The 18,828-nt window shown below is 38.3% G+C and overlaps 1 protein-coding gene across 17 annotated transcripts in view; it reads right to left on the bottom strand.

Moving 5' to 3' along the window:
* col13a1 (collagen, type XIII, alpha 1) overlaps positions 1 to 18,828 on the bottom strand; it is a 113,729-nt gene that overhangs the window by 17,632 nt on the left and 77,269 nt on the right. For 14 of the 17 annotated variants that reach the window (XM_056248191.1, XM_056248195.1, XM_056248193.1 and 11 more), the window contains 17 exons: positions 18,431 to 18,475; positions 16,370 to 16,396; positions 6,707 to 6,784; positions 6,535 to 6,561; positions 6,365 to 6,400; positions 6,199 to 6,255; positions 6,032 to 6,055; positions 5,657 to 5,710; positions 5,453 to 5,497; positions 5,181 to 5,315; positions 4,427 to 4,498; positions 4,223 to 4,267; positions 4,019 to 4,069; positions 3,797 to 3,823; positions 3,256 to 3,342; positions 1,274 to 1,309; positions 233 to 286 (listed from right to left, as the gene is read on the bottom strand). In XM_056248191.1, coding sequence (XP_056104166.1) covers positions 233 to 286; positions 1,274 to 1,309; positions 3,256 to 3,342; positions 3,797 to 3,823; positions 4,019 to 4,069; positions 4,223 to 4,267; positions 4,427 to 4,498; positions 5,181 to 5,315; positions 5,453 to 5,497; positions 5,657 to 5,710; positions 6,032 to 6,055; positions 6,199 to 6,255; positions 6,365 to 6,400; positions 6,535 to 6,561; positions 6,707 to 6,784; positions 16,370 to 16,396; positions 18,431 to 18,475 — 900 coding nt within the window. The remainder of the gene's footprint in view (positions 1 to 232; positions 287 to 1,273; positions 1,310 to 3,255; positions 3,343 to 3,796; positions 3,824 to 4,018; positions 4,070 to 4,222; positions 4,268 to 4,426; positions 4,499 to 5,180; positions 5,316 to 5,452; positions 5,498 to 5,656; positions 5,711 to 6,031; positions 6,056 to 6,198; positions 6,256 to 6,364; positions 6,401 to 6,534; positions 6,562 to 6,706; positions 6,785 to 16,369; positions 16,397 to 18,430; positions 18,476 to 18,828) is intronic. The other 3 variants (XM_056248203.1, XM_056248200.1, XM_056248206.1) reach the window with 3 other exon arrangements.

Below are 18,828 nucleotides of genomic sequence, written 5' to 3'. Positions count from 1 at the left end.
AGACATTATATTGAACTGTATTACACTGGACTTTATAGCTTTATACAATCAGTGAATGTTTTTGATAGGTTGACAAGGGGATGTTGAATTAGCAGAGCAAACTGTTGCATTACAATTTTGCATGTAATAATTCAACAACTGATATAATCAGTGATAAGATAATGCAATTAATTGTGATGTACATTCAAAAATATTTCATTTGGTCAATTGTCATGAGGATGGGAGCACTAACCATTTCTCCTTTTGGTCCTGCAGGCCCAGACACTCCTGCTGGTCCTATCAGACCCTTTGAACAAAGAAAGTGACAGGCGTGAGCTTCAACAGAGGGGATGGCGTTCGGTGACGAGGTCAGAAAGGGAGAGAAACTAGTCAGTGTTGAGCACCAATAGATCAACAAACTTTTCAGAGTTGAATAAAAGCCGTTTTAAACTCCTTATGTATGTTTGAAAACAGTCATCTGAGGTCCAAACTGGAAAAAACTCCAAAGTTTGTTGATCTAAGGGGAAATAAACAGACACACAAGTAAATATAACAGCGAATCCATCTTCCATTTTCCTCTCATGACTTGGAGAGGATTCAAGAGAAGGGCTGTTAGACATCTTGCTTTTTCGTGAGTCTTGCTTCTCAGCCATTTGTACAGTCGTATGCCATACTGTAATCATTGTTCATGCAGCCGCATCCCATCATGCTCTCTCCTGGTATGACATTACAAGGTCAAAGCTTGTCTTGGAATGAAATAAAGCTCGAAGCTTGAAGGGAATTAAGCCTTCGAAAGGTCAACAGAGCTTGAGTATATATATATATAAAGGTAAAGAGGGCTGCGACGGCATGAAATGCAAAGGGATTATTCACTGGTAGAGGACTAAGTACGTACTTTTCAAAGAAAGAGAAAGTGCGTTTCAGAGAGAGAGCGAGCGAGATGTTTATAAGTGTTTGGCCATGCTCCCCTTCACTCACTCGTGTGTTGACAGGTTGAGAAATAAACTGAGCGCGGTACCTCTGGAAACAGCAAGAGGCAACAGCCAAACAGGCTTAGGGACAAAGTCAAATCAAAGTCATACTCATGCCGATGCAACCTCAATAGAGATCTAAACAAGGCCTTGACCATTAGACAACACAGAAAAGACACAAACGCAGGAGACAAGCAAGCAACGGCTCAAGCAGAGGCAGACAGACAGAAAGAGTGAAGCAGGCAGACTGCGGAGGGGGAAAAGAGAGAGGGATGAATGGAAATAGAGGGGTGGATGTTGGGAACGGGTCTTGCGCCACTCACCACTGGACCAGGACTGCCGTCTAAACCATGAGCCCCCTGGACAGTGTGTAAAGAGTTACAGAGCGAGAGGAGAGATGGAGGTGGTGGAGAGGGAGGGGAGAAGTGTGGGGGGAGGAGAGGGTGGGTGAGTGAAGCAGTGACTTGTGTGCCACATAAAAACAACACTAGTTTTGATGGAGGGGTGACATGTTGAAGATGACATGTAAGAGACGGGCAGTAACTCCTTTCAATGTGACTTTAGCTTCTTATAGTGTGACTGCTAGTGAACACGACTTAAACCGGTCCTTAATATAGCATGCTGTTTTCAATCATTCCTTTCAGCTCTATGAAAGGTGATAAAATAACAACAGGTGGGTTTTAAATTCCAGAAGAGATGCTAAAACTAAAAATAATACTTGTAAATAGTTGTTCGATTCCAAAACCTAGTAAGCTGCACTGCCGTCTACTACCTTCTAAGGTGGCATGTTAAACTGAAACGCAACCTCATAAGTGACTGAATAGGAGCACTATACATAGGCAGCAACACAAATAGCGCTCCAATCTCTGCATAGGAGAGTTGACTTAAAGCTAAAGGCTTGATCACACCGAGAACGATAACTATAAAGATATCTATAACGATAGCAGACGACGGTATGGTTCTGTTTATTCTAAGCGGCGCACTGCAGGTTTGTCGTCTGCCGCTTTAAAGCCAGATGGATTCTGATTGGCTGTCAATGTTCATCAGCTGGAAAATATTGTTCTGAAATAGATTTCAACGATATATTTTCTCTGTGCCGTTAAACTTGTTGTATGGACTCTGCTAGTCTTTTATATTTTAGAACTATATCTTTATTTTAATTTTATTGTTATTTTGATAATAGCATTTTGCTAAGCTAACAAAAAATCTAAGGTTATTGGTGCAGCCAAGTGTTTGTGGCAGGAGTGTACCTATGATGCCTTAAAATGATGTCTACTGTAGGTAGGCAGCTCACTAGGTTATGGAACAGAGGAGCACACTGGGTAATATTAGCCCTTCCACAACACAAAAAGCTTTGGATCATTGTTTTTTCATATTCTTAAGCAGAATTTTATCTTGTTTTCCAGTAAAAATCTGTAAACAATTTTCATTTTACGTAAAATTTACTTGGAAAGGCTCTAATTAAAAAAAAAAAAATTACCACATTGGTAACATGTTTTTGCTTTTCTTAAAAATCAACAGTGTGAGGTTTATGCTTAGATAAAATTAGGTAAATTATTAGGTTTTTTTTTGCAGTGCATTCTAAAGATTTTCAAGACATTTTCAACACTTTCTCTTATTTGTTTAAAAGGAGTTACTGTGCCATTGATGATGTGACTAGAACAAGTTTATCAATGACTTTGACACCACAGATGTACACCAGAAGTCAGGAAAAGACCCCTGAAATTCACAGTAACAACCTATAGCATGCTATTTAACGAACAGAGAGGAAACATTTTATAAAAAACCACGTAGAGTATTTTGAAATAATTACATGGATGTCAGTCAGTTTCAGTAATATGAAACCATCAGGAACTCGTTGGTAATCAATTAAAATATGTAAAAAACAATGTGACAAGATGATTACATGATGGCACTTGTATATGATTGCCAAATGTGGAGATCCACTGATTCATGCAATGTGACACTTAGCCATGAACCATGACATCTAGTTACAGAGACACATGAAATAGCAGCACAATGATATTTGCATTAACGGGTCTAAAGCACAAACCTTACACAAAACATGCTTTTCCACTAATGCTGCACTCAGGAAAGACAAAAATATCTTGGTTCAGCTGACAAGATTGTTTGAATATTATCAAATTAATTACTCACTGGTATCACTGATGTGACGTACTCATAATTAATTCACCATAAGGATTGATTTGATGAAACTGACAGCTATTTTATCTTAAATTGTTATTGCAATGCATGCAAAGTATAAACACTAGATTATTATAATAATAATCAGAAATGTACTTACAGGGAGTCCCAGATGGCCCCTGTCTCCTTTATCTCCTTTCTGTCCAGGTGATCCCTTCTCTCCTCTCAAGCCTATTCCTGGCTCTCCCTGACCCAGAAAGAACATAAAAGATTGAATGTCTTGCTTAACATATGGCAAGGCACATAACTTTTCATTTTAAAGGGATAGTTCACCCAAAAATAAAAATTCTGTCATCATTTACTCACCCTCAAGTTGCTACAAATCTGTATGAGTTTCTTTCTTCTGCTGAAAACAAAATAATATATTTAGAAGAATATGGGTAAGCAAATATTAGGCCCCATTGACCTCCACAGTATTATTTTTTTTTTCATACTATGGAAGTCAATGGGGCCCATTAACTGTTTGGTTACCCATATTCTTCAAAATATCTTATTTTGTGTTCAGCAGAAGAAAGAAACTCATACAGGGTTAAAACAACTTGAGGGTGAGAAAAAATGATTGCAGAATTTTTATTTTTGGGTGAACTATTCCTTAAAGTTAGTTAATGGAATATAAAAGTGACTTGGGCTGCGATACTTACCTTTGGTCCTGACAAACCTGGAGTTCCCTGAAAAGCACAAAAAATAAATATGACATATCAGCATTAAAACTCAAACATTTTGAGTTGTTTAAAATGAGTTCCTCTATATAAATGCACCATCAAATGAAAAATAAAATGCACTGATGCTCCTTAGGCCCACATATCCATCTGTAATATGTGTGCTGTTATCATAAGCTTTTATGGAGTAGACAATGCCCTCACCATTGGCCCAACTGGCCCTGCAGGTCCTGGAGGCCCAGCAGGCCCATAGACCTTAAACAACACAGATAGGAGAGTCACCATTCAGATATTTAATTCTAAATATTTCCTAACCTTGAAGACCCACAGGCTAAGCTGATGTCTATTGAAACCCCATTAAAACCCCCAAAATGTGCAAATCAAATGATAAAAAAATGTGGAACATACCAGCTCTGCTTTATCTCCTTTCTCTCCAAGTTCACCTTTCTGACCCTGAAGACGTTATGAAAAAGCAAAAGGAGAAGGAGTATTCAACTTTACCATTCATTCAACAGAATTAAAACTGGCATGATGAAATACAGTACACTGCACCCTAAAGTCATGTGTTGTCTTTTCAACAATGACGTTTGATTGAGGGGCACCATTGCATACCATTGGGCCTGGCAATCCAATATGGCCAGGGGGCCCTGAAACCCCCTTTTCTCCAGTAGGGCCATCTAAACCCTACAGAATGAGGAAAGAATGTGAAATAGCAATTAAAATGAACAGAAAACTCAAGTTGGGGGGGGGGGGGGGGCATCCTTAAAAACAAAGTCCACAACCAAGAGACCTTTTAATTCTTAACATCCAACACATAGGACAAATGATTAGTAAATTGTAGGCTTTTAAGGATGCAATGCTGCCCACTCACCACAAACCTTTTCAAAATTCAAAAGCACTCAGGATGATCTCACTTGCTCAAAGAAACAAAACCAAATTTACATGCAAATCATTTTCTGATTAAGTTCTATTTTCTGGTTAAGCCTTTAATTTCAAAAAGATGTTTACATGCTCCACAATTATTGGAATATTCCAATGTTCTTGCAATTCAGAATATTCCAAACACACTGTCTTCTGGAAATATTGAAATATTGATATTGAAATTCTGGAAATATGATTCTGTTGTTTTATTGAGGTGCCTATTTTTTTTTATTTTTTTTTATTGAAATTTCTAGAAAAACAAATATTGGCTTAATTTGGTAATGGCAATCTGAACAATAAGAGTACATGATGTTTACATCATTTGAATATTATGATACGTTGCATAATATCAGAATATTGTTTCATGCAGGAGTTAAAGGACACAAGACCCTTGTGATTATTTTACAGCTCAGGTGTAGTCAGACAGACCACTACAGTCACTCACAGGTGATCCCGAGGGGCCCATGACTCCCTTGTCTCCTTTTGGGCCAGGGAAGCCCATGACTCCTCCTTCTCCCCGTGGTCCCTCTAGTCCAGGAGGGCCGATGGGTCCCTGTTCTCCTGGCTTTCCTCTTGGACCCTAAACAGAAGTAAACAGGTGCAATCACTCAGCATTAGAAAGGATCAAGAGCTGAGTAAATACATCCACCAAAGGACTACTCACAGATTAGTGGCTAAAATAGGTTTCATTTATAGTAAATGTTAATTATTATTTACCTTTTCCCCATCAAGACCAGGGGGGCCTGGAAGTCCAACGTCACCCTGAGGGGGAAAAAGGTGATGTTTAATGCAAAAGAACAGGGTGGAGTACAGTGATACGTCGCTTCTTAAAATACTTCCTCAAATCAAACCAGAATTTAGTATGAAATTCTCCCAATGTTATAAATCAAGGATAAAAGATGAGAGAAGTTGATCAGCTACCTTCAAACCGGGGGTCCCAGGAAGCCCTGGAGGCCCAGGTAGACCAGGAGCGCCCTAAAATGACAAAAATAGATGCTTAAATAAACACTGAAAGTTGTTCTCTTTTTATCTGTTTATACAAATGCTTAGGAGTCTATGACTGGATCGTTATTGCAGTTATTATTATGTTTCTTGCATCTTATATGTTTGGCAACAGTTCTTCTAACCCTAATTGATGGAGTGTGTAGCTTTTCATTTCTTAAACAACCATGTAGGAAGACGCTACATGGCCATATTCCAGGATCTCTTTTGTTTTTTTTTTGCCGGATACTCAAACAAAATGTTATCCAGTTTCCTAACAATACATCAAATACAGAAAAGGCCATTGACGCTTACCACTGAATGCACATTGCGAATATCCTGAAAAACAAATTTAAATTAGTGCCTTCATACATTACAAAATAATCTATTGAAACTTTTACATCAAGGCAGGGAAGAGAATATGCAAATTGACCAAATTATAATTAAAGTACCATTTGTATGCATAAAAAATAAAGACATACATTTTCATTGTTGTTGATTAAAGTTTTTCCTGGCTCCCCGGTCGGACCAGGTGGTCCCTGTTGAGTGATGGGAGAACAATCAATCAATTAATATATAACATTACTTCTGATATCAACCACACGTGTCAATGACAAATCTTACACTGTGCACATGGTCTCTACTCACCCTTGGTCCAGATGGGCCTTCCTGGCCAGTTTCACCCTGCAAGGCAAAATGCATTAATTTGTGCTATTGTTCTCCAAAGACGTATTTAAAATATAACAATGATACTAGGTCATTTAGAGTTGCAATGAGCAAGCACTCATTTTGGGTAATAAAATGTCAAAATTGCTCACCTTTATGCCTTGATCACCTTTCTCACCCTGTGAAAAGACATGCAATAATGAACCTGAAATTCACTAAACCGTAAGCAGATACTGGGTGCATGTCATGCCACACCAAGAAAGCAATTTAGCAGCAGATATAAGGCTACTTAGAGCTAGTTGGTGGAGAAGGCGGGCTGTCTACCTTGGGTCCAGCTTGTCCTGGGGTACCTGGTTCTCCTTTAATGCCAGTTCCTGCAGCATTAGCATCGCCTTTTTCTCCCTGGCCATAAATAAAAATGTAGGAGTTAACCATGACTTGACTGATTCAAGATTCAAAGCACAGCTCTATTTAATGAAGGCGTAATAAACATTCTAGTGTAAGCATCTTGTTCCCATTTGCTTTTGAAGCATTAGAGTTAGCGTATTTAATTCACAACAGATGTGGTCCTTAAAAAATCATAGGGAGCGAGGATAAAGGTGTGGTCACATTAGATGAAATTATTTCAGACACCACAACAAATATGGACTACAGGATATGAGGCCACCTTGTAGGGCTTCTGTTTAGCAGAAACACGCATTTATTAATTTATCACAACTTTTAAAAATGTTAAAACAAACTGTCTTCCATTTGTTGCAACACTGTAAACCATGCAGATGTAATGATTGTTTGTATTTGCATGTGCATAGATGAAAACAAATGGAACACAAACAATAAATCTAGGTGTACAAACACCATTGAGTGCAGACATTCAGCTCACCACTTCACACGTCTTTCAGACATGCATGTATAATTAAAGTCAAATCAATGCAATTCACTCAAACTATAAAACATAAAAAAATAAAATGCTGCTATTTTTATTCAGCCTCTTTTTATTCCAAACCCAAATGGCTTTCTTTTTTTCTGTGGAACAAAAAAAAGCATTAAAGGCCTCCCCTCCCCTATTTGAAATAAAGCTGAAATAAAATAAAACTTAAACGAGCTTAACACTAAATAGAAACATATAATAAAATGGCACACAACAAAATGAAAATTAAAACTTTTTTCAAATTAAAAATATGATTTAACACTAAATTAACACTTACGAATAAGGTGCATAAGTTGTATGGTCACTTTTATGATGCTTTATTTTGTCATTTTGAAGCTTAACAAAATCATTAAACTCAAAAGAATAGCCAAAAATCGTAAAAAAATTATCATTGTGTTCCATGGGGAAAAAAACAGTCATTCAGGTTTGAAACTGCAAAAGGGGTGAGTAAAATTCACCCTCAATATTGTCAGAACAAGCACTTATGCAAGACATAACCACAGCGCACATTCAAGTGTACCTTGTAGCCCCGTTTTCCAGGGATACCAGAAATACCAGCCTGACCCTTCATAGTGACAGAAACATTTCTTTAAGAATTTCATATGCTCAACAAATGTGTTACAGATCCAGCCACACCAAACAAGGCCTTTACCTTTCGTCCAGGGACGCCTGGGAAACCAGGCTCTCCCTTAAGAGTGCAAGATGTCAACATTAGAAAATTAGAGAAAGAAAGAAAAGGAAAACAGTGAGAAAAGAGCGAAACACATCCTCAAATGCTGACCTTTGAAAATCAACATCATACTGTATATTTTGCCTGAAAAAGTCATTCTTAATTTCAACTGAAGATTATTTTCTGTAATTATTTAGCCAAACACTGTTTACATCTATCGTAAAGCCCCAATGGTCTATCTCTATCAGATGTCATAATCTCTATTGAAGCAATTAGAAAGCACATGCTGGAATCAATATTTAGATTTGTATGTCGAAGTTTGTGCTCTCCAGGCACGCATAGCTGATCACTAGCAGTGCCGCAATGAGCCACCCCCCTACAATTGGTTTGTTATTAATAGTAAAGAGCACATGACAGTTATTTAATTCATGTCTGTTATCTCAGACTAATGAGCAGACATGAAGGCAGTGATTTACAGACACAGCTGTGGCTGCATGAGGACACTCAACCCACTGGGGTCGAGGGTGACTGGGGGATCTGACTGCTTGTGGCACCATCAGTCTTTCTCCTGCCATCTCCCTCCTCAAGTCTCAGACGCCACTTTACAGTGTCAGAAGGTGAGACGGTTAGATGTGGCGTGCCTGTATAAGTAAGGGATAATGTACATCCAGCCGGTTGTTATCTCAGAATAAACCCCCGACAGAGTAAAGAAGACCCCGACGTGAAGCGGTCTTGCATCAGCCTGAAGGGGTTTATTCTGAGATAACAGCCGGCTGGATGTATATTATCCCGCTTATTAAACGGCTGCTTGCCAAGTAGGTAAATAATTAGACACGAAATATTGATCTGAGTTGAACTATTTTATTAGGTCTTTAAACGCAAAGCTTCCGCGGAGAGAGCAGTTGCTAGCGCGGCAAGTTCAAACTAGACGGACATTTAAGAGCTACGGTAAACAGTCATACCACTTATTACACAGCATTTCGACACATGAATAATTATGGAGATAAGAGATATTGATTTCAGATTAAACTGTTTTAAAATTGTACCTGTTTGTGTTTTATAATCCAACAGTGTACAAAACAACAGTCACAAAATGGCAGCAGCTGCGTTTGTATGAAACAAGAGAGAGCGAGTCCACGATACTGGATGGCATAATTTAAGAACTGTACACAAAATATTGATTTGACTGAGTTTTAATATTTTATTTGCTCACCAAATGCAAAACTTCCACGAAGAAAAACCGTTCCTAGCAAGCGTATAGCGCTGCTGACTTCAGTAACCCGGATGAGCCTGTGTTATCGGTTTTCAGCGTTTGTTATCTGGGAATAACATACCGCTGGATGGCGCGATTGACCAATCAGAATCGAGTATTCCACAGAGCCGTGTAATAATGAATTATTAATCGCCTTTGGTGTGAAAGCAGTTCTACATAAAATCATAACAGATAAGATTGAGCTCTCAAAGGAGCATTTTAGCAATGGAATGCTTCTGAAAGAGCATACAAGGTTCTGGGAAAAAAGGATAGTGCTTTGTAAAAGGCTGGGGATCATGGGTAAAAGGGAATGGGGTTAGATATAGGCTGCAGTAGAAGTGAACTACCTTCACTCCTTGTTTCCCAGGCATTCCAGGCATCCCTAGCTCACCCTGCAAAATCATCAACAATTACTCATCATTTCAATACTTAAGCAGTCGCACATTCACAAGCCAAAACCAAAGATTGCACTCATAACACAAGCAAAACACCACTGAAAGACTTTTGCTTCAGCAGATTGTTAGACATGATGACAAACCAGAATTGCCCAGCACATCTGCTCACCACTGTATTGCAAGTTGTGCTCTGTGTGCTGGCAGTGTTGGGACTTGTAACGTGTCAATTAGACACATTAATTAAGTAATGTTTTGGTAAATTGTCAACAGTGTAGTGAATCTAGCGATGCATGAAGCACACCTCACACAGAAGTCACTTTCAAACCAAGCAGCTTTCTGTTGGTCAAAGCGTGCGACCAAATTGAACCAGATGTGAAATCTGTGTTGGGAAATCTTTCGCCCTCAAGCGAAATACCTGATAGTGCAGATTTCGACTGCAATGACTATTTCAACAGTGAACAAGTGTAAAAGTGACCGTACCGTTACTTGTTAAATTTACACCAAAAACCTGAGATTTATGTTCTCAAAATGTCAAAATATTTCCAATGTATTTCTAATGTAAAAGATGACTGTAAGCCAAGAACTTCCACTGGAGGAAAGAGATTTTCAGTCAGCTGACAGTGAGAAAAAGTAAGGCAATATTAACACACCATTTTCCACCAAAAAGTAGCAAATTAACACAATTACTTTCTATAATAATTAAAGCAACATAGTAATGTGTTGCATTTAAAAGCAAAGTTTTCCCAACACAGTAAACCAGCAACACCGCACTGGTCAATCAGCTAGACAAAGCACACCTAATCAGCATAAACCGGCTTTGACCAGTATGGAAACCAAGCTGGATTCTTTAGTAGGTTTATCAAACACACAAACAAACAGGTAGATTAGTCAGTCCTCAATCATTACATTACACGGCAGTGCCACAAGGGAAGCATTTTACAACATGTCCAGAAAACAACGCATGACATTCGAAGACTGGCGGTCAGACAACAGGCAGTCGAGGGCAGAGGTCAAAGATGGCATGAAGACTCCAGTGAGTCTGAGCAGAGGGCAGATGGCAGAGCCTAGCTTGGCATAACCCGCTTTGACAGGTGCAGTGGTCAGACCTTGGAGAGGGTTGCAGGTTATCAAGAGAGACAGACGCCACGTGCGCATTTTGAGAGGGTATTAATGATCCAAGGCACTCTGGTCTGGTGTGCTTTTGGGCTTGAGACAAGACTGCTTGTCATACTCAGCTGCTTTCATAAACACCGTCCAATCAGGGACCAGAAAGGGCGGTTGGGTTTGGACAAGGCAGAGAGCCGTATGAGAGCTTATGCGTGTTCCCAGTAGATGAAAGAGTCCGGACTGCATGCACCCGTCCCGTTTAGGGAATGGAACGATGTAGTGATGGTTGATCACTTTAATCATGAAAGAGAAACTTCTTGGACCCCTGCTGAAAACAGGAAGTGACTTTGATCTTCTTCATTTCCAATCAACTCACACCATTCCATTAGGCCCTGCTGCCCATCGTCATGTCTCATTCTACCGCGTCTGCTTCTATTTTAGAGTGAGGAACACTTGGTGGGGCAGAGGCTAGTGTGTGGACTGACACAGGCTGCAAGTGATTTATGGGAGTGCTAATCTTCAGGCTAAAAATGATGAGGACGGAGCCTTTGGAGTTGAGGGGCACTCTGGGAAGGTGAAGAGAACAGTCATCAGCACTGAGAAGAAGTGGCTGCAATCTTTGCTGACAAACTTGATTCCTTCAGGACAGTTCATAATAAGTAATGACTTACTTTGGCTCCTATGAAATACGAGAGCTTGGTATACGTGCTTTGCCCAAGGTATAAAGGGAAGACGGGTGAAAGGAATTTCCAAAATAAACCTAATAATTTCCATTTATATATAGACATGCATCATGAACTGCTCAAGTTCTTTGAGACACAAAGAATGCTTGTTTGAAGAGAAAAACAATATTAAAAATTCAGTTATGACTTTTAAAGACACAGTGTGTGATTTTTGAGGCACTAGCAGCACCAAGCGTAATGGCAATCTGTTTGATTGAACATTCTGATTGGGTGTGGCAGACTCACGCCAGCCAATGACCTGAGTTTGGGACAGGACTGTCTGTTTTGCAGAACAATTCTTTTTTAATGTTCTTGTTTTATGTTGGATTTATGTTTAAACAATAAAAAAGTGCTCAGTACAACTTCATTTATGTAGTGCCTAAAAACCTAGTAAAAATCACTGTAATGCATGGCTTCTTCTGACTTATTGCTTTAATAGCCCTTGGGCTCTCTATTTTAGCAATCTCGGTCTGGAGGGGAGCGTGTAACTGAGAAGTTTTGAGAGCCAATGTCAAAGAGAAAGAAACAAAGCGGCTCTCATTTGATCTTGGAGGTCCACTTCACTGGGGGGTTCTTTAAATTCATGTCACGCCATCATCTCTTATTCCTACTTGACATAAGAGTCTAATGGCAGAGGGACAACACGCGTTACGTGGGTGTACATCTGTCTTTTACTCTGTGTGTGTGTGCACGTTTGATTGTTTCTGTAAATGTGTGTTCCATTTCTTCCAGTTGGAGGGAAATGCAGACAGTCTTTAGCAGCCTCACTTAATACAGATGAGGCTCACCCACTGTTGGCTGCAGGAGTAAAAGGAGTAAATTTAGCGTTTGCTTATCTCCTTTTTATCTCATAAATTTCCACTGGCTTTCATGACACAAAACCTAGTACTGCCTATTAATGAGAAAGACAGATGTTTTTGATGGAAGACAGCAGTTTCCCTACAAAAAGGAGATGTGTCGGTACGATAGAAAGTGATGGTACACATTGTTAATATAATACTAGTTCAAAGTTTGAACACACTGGTTTTAATCTCTTTCTCATTGTTATGCTAAAATGCTTGAAATGAGTTATCTAGACAAACATAATTTGTGCCAACATATGAAACTAACTTTTTTAAATTTTACTGTCATCATCATATTGCACGTGTGAACTACTTCGATACAGTTTGCAAAGTATCCCAGGATGCACCTCATGAAGTCAGTTGTGAGAATGAACATAGTGAGTAAAGCTGGAATCTAGACAAAGATTAAGTTCAAATATAGTTACAAGAAACAGTTTTGTTTAAGAATTTTGGTCACTTTTTATTTTGAATTGTATATAGGTTTGTCCAAAACTTTGATTATTACCATAGTACTATATTTATGTACACTAAACATAGTTATGTTCAAATGTTCTTAAATTGCTTAATACGTTTATGAAGCAAGGATACATTAATTGATCAAAAGTGTCAGTAAAGACATTTATAATGTTACTAAAGATTTCTATTTCAAATAAATGCTGTTCTTTTGAACTTTTTTGCTCATTAAAGAATCTCAACAAAAAAAAATTCACAACTTCCCAAAAAAATATCCTGCAAATAAATGTTTTTTTGTGCACCAAATCAGTATATCAGAACGATTTCTGAAGGATCATGTGACACTGAAGACTGGAATAATGATGCTGAAAATTCAGCTTTATCATCACAGGATATTAAAATAGAAATCAGTTACTTTAAATTGTAGTAATATTTCACAATATTACTGCTTTTACTGTATTATAAATGCTTCTTTAAAAAACATTTTGAATGATAGCCTATAATGTTATTTACATTTCAAGGTATTTCAAAGAATATCATGGAACTATTAGAACTACTACGTCCAATAAAACATGCAAGTACCACTTTCTGGTTCGTTTTTAATTTGTTACATACAGTGTTGTGTTAAGGAGCACAGTGTCAAAGGATATTCATATAGCAACTACACGTAAATCCCTCAATGATATATTCAAACAAGCAATAGCCCGGTCCCAAGCCTGCGACCTCAATCATATCCCAAACTCACGCAAAAAACTCTTTCTGCATTCAATTAGAGGCGCTGATCAAGTTGTATATGTATATAAATGTATAAAAAAATACTAAATATAGCACTGCAGCAGATGTGCTTATTCATCTGTCAGTTTCCCAGCTGGCACATCTTCTGAGTCTGATGATGAAAAGATTCATACTTAAACAGACCGCTCAAATAGAGAAACACAAAGCACTGTCATGACAACAGACCTAACAATCGAAGAGTATGGCAGCATGTGTTTGGCAGGGACAACGGCAGGTAGCAAAAATAAGTGTGCTAAGTCCATCAAGCTGTGTGTAACAGGGGACTCTCCACAAACAGCAGGTTTAGAAGCCTGTAAATCAGATGCACAGGTGATCAGATGAAGGAAGGAGGGAATGTCTCGAGCTAGCGGCCTGTTTTTCTCTTAGCGTGCAATCCCTCTGGTCTCCCAGCATGACTCCGGTACCGAGTCATATGTCTTTGTGCGCATCCTGGTTTCAGTTGCAAAGCATATGTCCTGCCCTCAGCCCTTGCGAGTCCTCACTTTAGTAACATAAGCTGGTGTCTACCAGTGGTGCACACGTCAGTGAAGGTGGATGACTTATAAGAATGTACATTTAGAAGAGACCCGAAAATGAATGAACGAACAGACCAGAATTTAAGACGTTGTTCACTAAAAACTTCCTGTCCACTTTAGTTCTCAATCTCAAGTCTCTTATATCGTGTTGCAAGTCTATATCCAAGAGGTTTGAGAACATTGCTGATCATGCAATGCCATGCGAATATCATGATATTCATACACACACCAAAAGTTAAATGCACTACAAACTACATTTCTCAGGCTCAGAGTACCTTCTCTCCTGTTTGCCCATCCGTCCCTCGTTCGCCCTACACAAATGCACAGATGGGAACATCTTCAGCAGATCAAAACAATCTGTACACCACAAATACACACAAACTCCTGGAAGCCAACTGGAGAACATATGCAGACATGGGATTGTGTAATCCCAAACAAAACCATGAGATGAGAAAGTGTTTTCTACTGGCACAATCCAAATAAAGAAGCCAGAAACGATAAATCAATAAGGATGATGATCTAAAGTAAGCCTCTGATCCTGTGAGCATCAGGACGTTTGACTATAGGGCTCTAGGGTGGTCCTGAGACAGACGTAGGGGGGAGCAGAGGATGTGCAGAGGAAATGAAAATTCCATCAAACTCAGGCTTGTAAAGGAGTTCGGTGGGACAGAGAGTTCACATAAGATGTCTAGCCTATGGAATCTGATGTTTAATTCTACTTGTTGCAAAAATCCAATAATTGCTGTCAACTATTATTTAATGTCCTTTAAAATATTAAGGGTAACACTTTACAATAAGGTTCATTATTTAACATTAGAATTAAAGTATTAGTATTATAGTTACATTGTATTAACTAACATGAACTAACAATGAGCAAAACATTTGTTACAGTATTTATTAATCTTTGTTAATGTTAGTGAATACAAATTCAGCTGTTCATTGTTTGTTCATGTTAGCTCACAGTGCACTAAATAATGTTAACAAATACAACCTTTGATTTTAATAACGTATTAGTAAATGTTGAAATTAATAAATTCTGAAGAAGTATTGTTCATTCATGTTAACAAAGGTAGTTAACTAATGCTAACTAATGAACCTTATTGTAAAATATCACCATATTAAGTTATCTAGGATACTCCTCGCCAATGAAATGCACATCAACAGTAAGGAAATGAAAACTAATCATCAGCCAGCTTGTCTATAATTGGCGAGTTCACTAGCTATCATTGAAAAATACATTTAAAAAAAGTAATAACTTAGGGGAAGGGAAGAGGTGGGTGAAATGAAACCAAAGTTTCTAAGCAGCTGTAAAATGTTCTTTGCATTCAGAATCAGAATAGGTCCAGATAAATTTCAGCCTAATAGTGATACCTCACGGAATGGCCTAATTTACACGTATTTTGTTTATTTTCAAATGAAAATATTTATTTTGATAAAAAAATTTCCACGCAGTATCTTGTATTTTATTTTGATCTATTAAATCCATCCATCTTCCAACTCATCCATCTTACGCAGATGAGTTCAGTGAGGCTGTCTATCACTGCTGGCTTTAGAGGACAACATTCAGCATTAAGCAGTTAGACAGTCTGGATAGCTGAATCCTGTAGGGACTATTTGTGTATCAGCAGGTGTAAACTTTACGTGCGTCCCACTCCTCTTTACAGGCCAAAACCTCCCCAGTGAGAAACAGTGTAATCACTCCAGCAGATGCATGTCTTCAGTAGGAGCAAATGCCTCAGACATGTGATACAGTTATACAAACATAAATCTTTAGATGTTTAGATTTACTCTCTATTCTCTATATTGCTCCTTCAAGATGCTTTAGCCGGGGGTGTCAAATCAGTTCATGGAGGGAAAGTTTAGCTTCAACCTTAATTAAATTCACAAATGAGACCTTACTGTAAAGTGTTTCCACTTTAATAAACCACAAAGATGATATGATAATCAAAACTGAATACAAATATAAGATTTGCATACACAGAACAACAACAACAACAACAACAACGAAATATGTAAAGGTGAAGTCAAGTGTGCAAATTATGTGTCACCACACGCAATTACAAGTTCGTCCGCCATTGGTTAAACAAACAGTTAGCCCCTCCCCCAATCCCATGTTATTGGTTGAGTCAATGTTGCCATGTTGAGCTGGTCGAAATCAAACAGATTAATGTTTTGATAGCACCATAAAGACAGTGTTTACACTTTATGGAGTTGATCAACTTACGAATTTTTTACTTACCGCTGAAAGTATTTCAACATTCAACATTATTTTAAAAAAATAGCAAGCAGAACCAAATGTGTTTCTTACCTTCAGTCCTTCGTCTCCTTTAATTCCCTAAAAAGAAACAAAGCAAATAAAGTGATCAATATGCTATGAAATGCAAAATAAACTTTTCCTCAGCCCAAAACAACTAATTTGCAACTAATTTACATCTATGACAGCAACAGGACAACAGTTTCAGTCCATGACATAATTTATCTAAACAACCAGTTCAGTCTCCTGTTTAGTGGAGGAATTATTTGAACAAACATTTCTTTTCTGTGCTATTCAATGGCGTATGGTTTGGCTGTGCTGAGTAAACAACTAAACAACCATGAAGGCGACAGACAGTAATTTTTCAGAAATAAAGTCTCGAGGGAGGAAGACAAAGTCCGCTGTTGATTAATGGCGTTGGTAATGTGCCGGATAACATGTCTCCTCTGATTTGAACCTTTTAATTGTAAAGCCATTGACTTGGCCCTTTGCCTCTCTCAAAGACGAATGTAAAGACATCTCTTTTCTGAATAGAAACGAGAGGCCTGACAGGAGACAACCTCACCACACAGGGTAGAATGCATTTTGAGCTGCCTTCATAAATCTTTGGTTTTCTGAGTTTTTATGAGCGCAACACTTGCCAGTATCCAGAAGGTGGTGCAGTTGTGCAAAATAACTGCTTCTCTGCAGTAGCACAAAACATTTCACCTGAGCTAAGTTTAAAAAAGTGAACATAAACGTGACAAACACAAAGCTACTTCAGTCTAACTCTAGAATAGAGGAATTTTCCATAAGCTCACTGTGTGACATGCTTACTATCAATCTAGCTTTAGATATTGACTGGGTGCGTGTGTTGGACATGAACTATGTGGCGGATGGAAGAAAGCTCAAGTTCACTAAGGTAGATTGGATGGGAATCGATATGCAGGTTGTTCCAGAGTTCCCACGGGTAAAAGCGAAACACAAATCCAAGATTGCGAACTATATAGGTTGTTTCAAAGCAAAGCAAATCCAATTTCACATGGAAAAAATTATATGTGGTTTTTGTGCCAACATGTATCCCTCACAAAGTGTCAATCAATGCACTTGTAACTTCACATAGGCTAAGCTGTTTGACCCACTGTTCTGTGCTATTCTGGAAACAAGTGTGGAAAGATTGATTGTGTGCACGCAAGTATTCAAGAAAGAAAAAAAAGACCAAAAGATAGTTTTCTCTACAATATATGGTTACATACTCAGCAAGTGTGCATTAAATTAATCAAAAGTGACAGTACGGACATTTGTAAAGTAACAAAATACTTCTATTTCAAATAAATTCTTATCTAAGAATCCTGAAAAAATGTATCACGGTTTCAAATAAAATATTAAGAAGCACTTAATAAAACTCTTTTTAGCATTGCTGATTATAATAAATGTTTCTAAAGGATCATGTGACACTGAAGACTGGAGTAATGGCTACTGAAAATTCAACTTTGCCATCACAGGAATAAATTGCATTTTAAAATATATTAAAATAGAAAACAGCTATTCTAAATTGTAAGTATATTTCACACTATTACTGTTTTTCCTATATTTAGGTTCAAATAAATCCAGCCTTTGTAAGAATAGGAGGCATTACACTAAGCCCCATCTACTATCTTGATTCAATCTTTCATTACCTCAGGGATAATGCACTCAATGACTTTAGAGTTAAGCACATTGCTGAAGGGGAAGACAGTAAAACCCCAAACAGATGCTGTTATCAGCCGATACTTTGTCTAAATCCTCTAGTGCTCCAATGGTATTTAAACTCAACCAATAAAGGTGCCGTCCCACTGCCTTAATCAAAACTATATGTTTTGGGTATCTGATGTCACACCTAATGACACTTTAAGATGAAATCCCACTCTCTTCTGTTGGAGGCCTGATTAAATAAAGCATGCAATTTGAATACGCCTTTCTCTGCACCCAAACTTCAAGACATGGATTGACAAAACAACAGGAATTAGACTCAAAGGGGGCTGTCAATCTGATGTATGGGATTATGTAATGGGTTGACCCAGAAGTGATGGGTGACCTGTGGAGCGGGTTAATTATTTAAGCTGCTTAAACCAGTCAAAGGTTACAGATTCTTACCTTGGGGCCTTCAGGTCCACTTGGACCTCCTTCACCACGATCACCCTGAGAGATAAGGAAAAAATCAGTTAGAGAAAAAAAGGCCATGCAGGAAGCAAATGGTAGAGTTCGACCAGATGAATTGTGTTCTTTCTAATCCACTAATATTTTATCCATGGTCTAGCATGACGTGCCAAGCTTCTTTCTCCAAGTTTCAAACTTTTCATCTAGCATAGCGATTAATAAGACTAACATTCAGGGCTCTGCCCTGCAACTTAGAGGTTTTCAATCACTCTGCCGAATGATTAATTGATACGTCATTCTGCTTAATTCCTGAAGGTTCCTCTGAGGAGGAGGATCCGTTTTGTTTAAGCAATCAGCATCTGCGCCAAATTTCTAGTTGATGTGGGATTTAAAAA

Source organism: Rhinichthys klamathensis, unplaced genomic scaffold, assembly GCF_029890125.1.
Source record: "Rhinichthys klamathensis goyatoka isolate OS25496 unplaced genomic scaffold, OSU_Roscu_1.1 h1tg000053l_1, whole genome shotgun sequence".
Lineage (NCBI taxonomy): Eukaryota > Metazoa > Chordata > Actinopteri > Cypriniformes > Leuciscidae > Rhinichthys > Rhinichthys klamathensis.
Note: the sequence above shows the minus strand (reverse complement) of the source record. Positions and strands in the feature narration are given on the sequence as shown.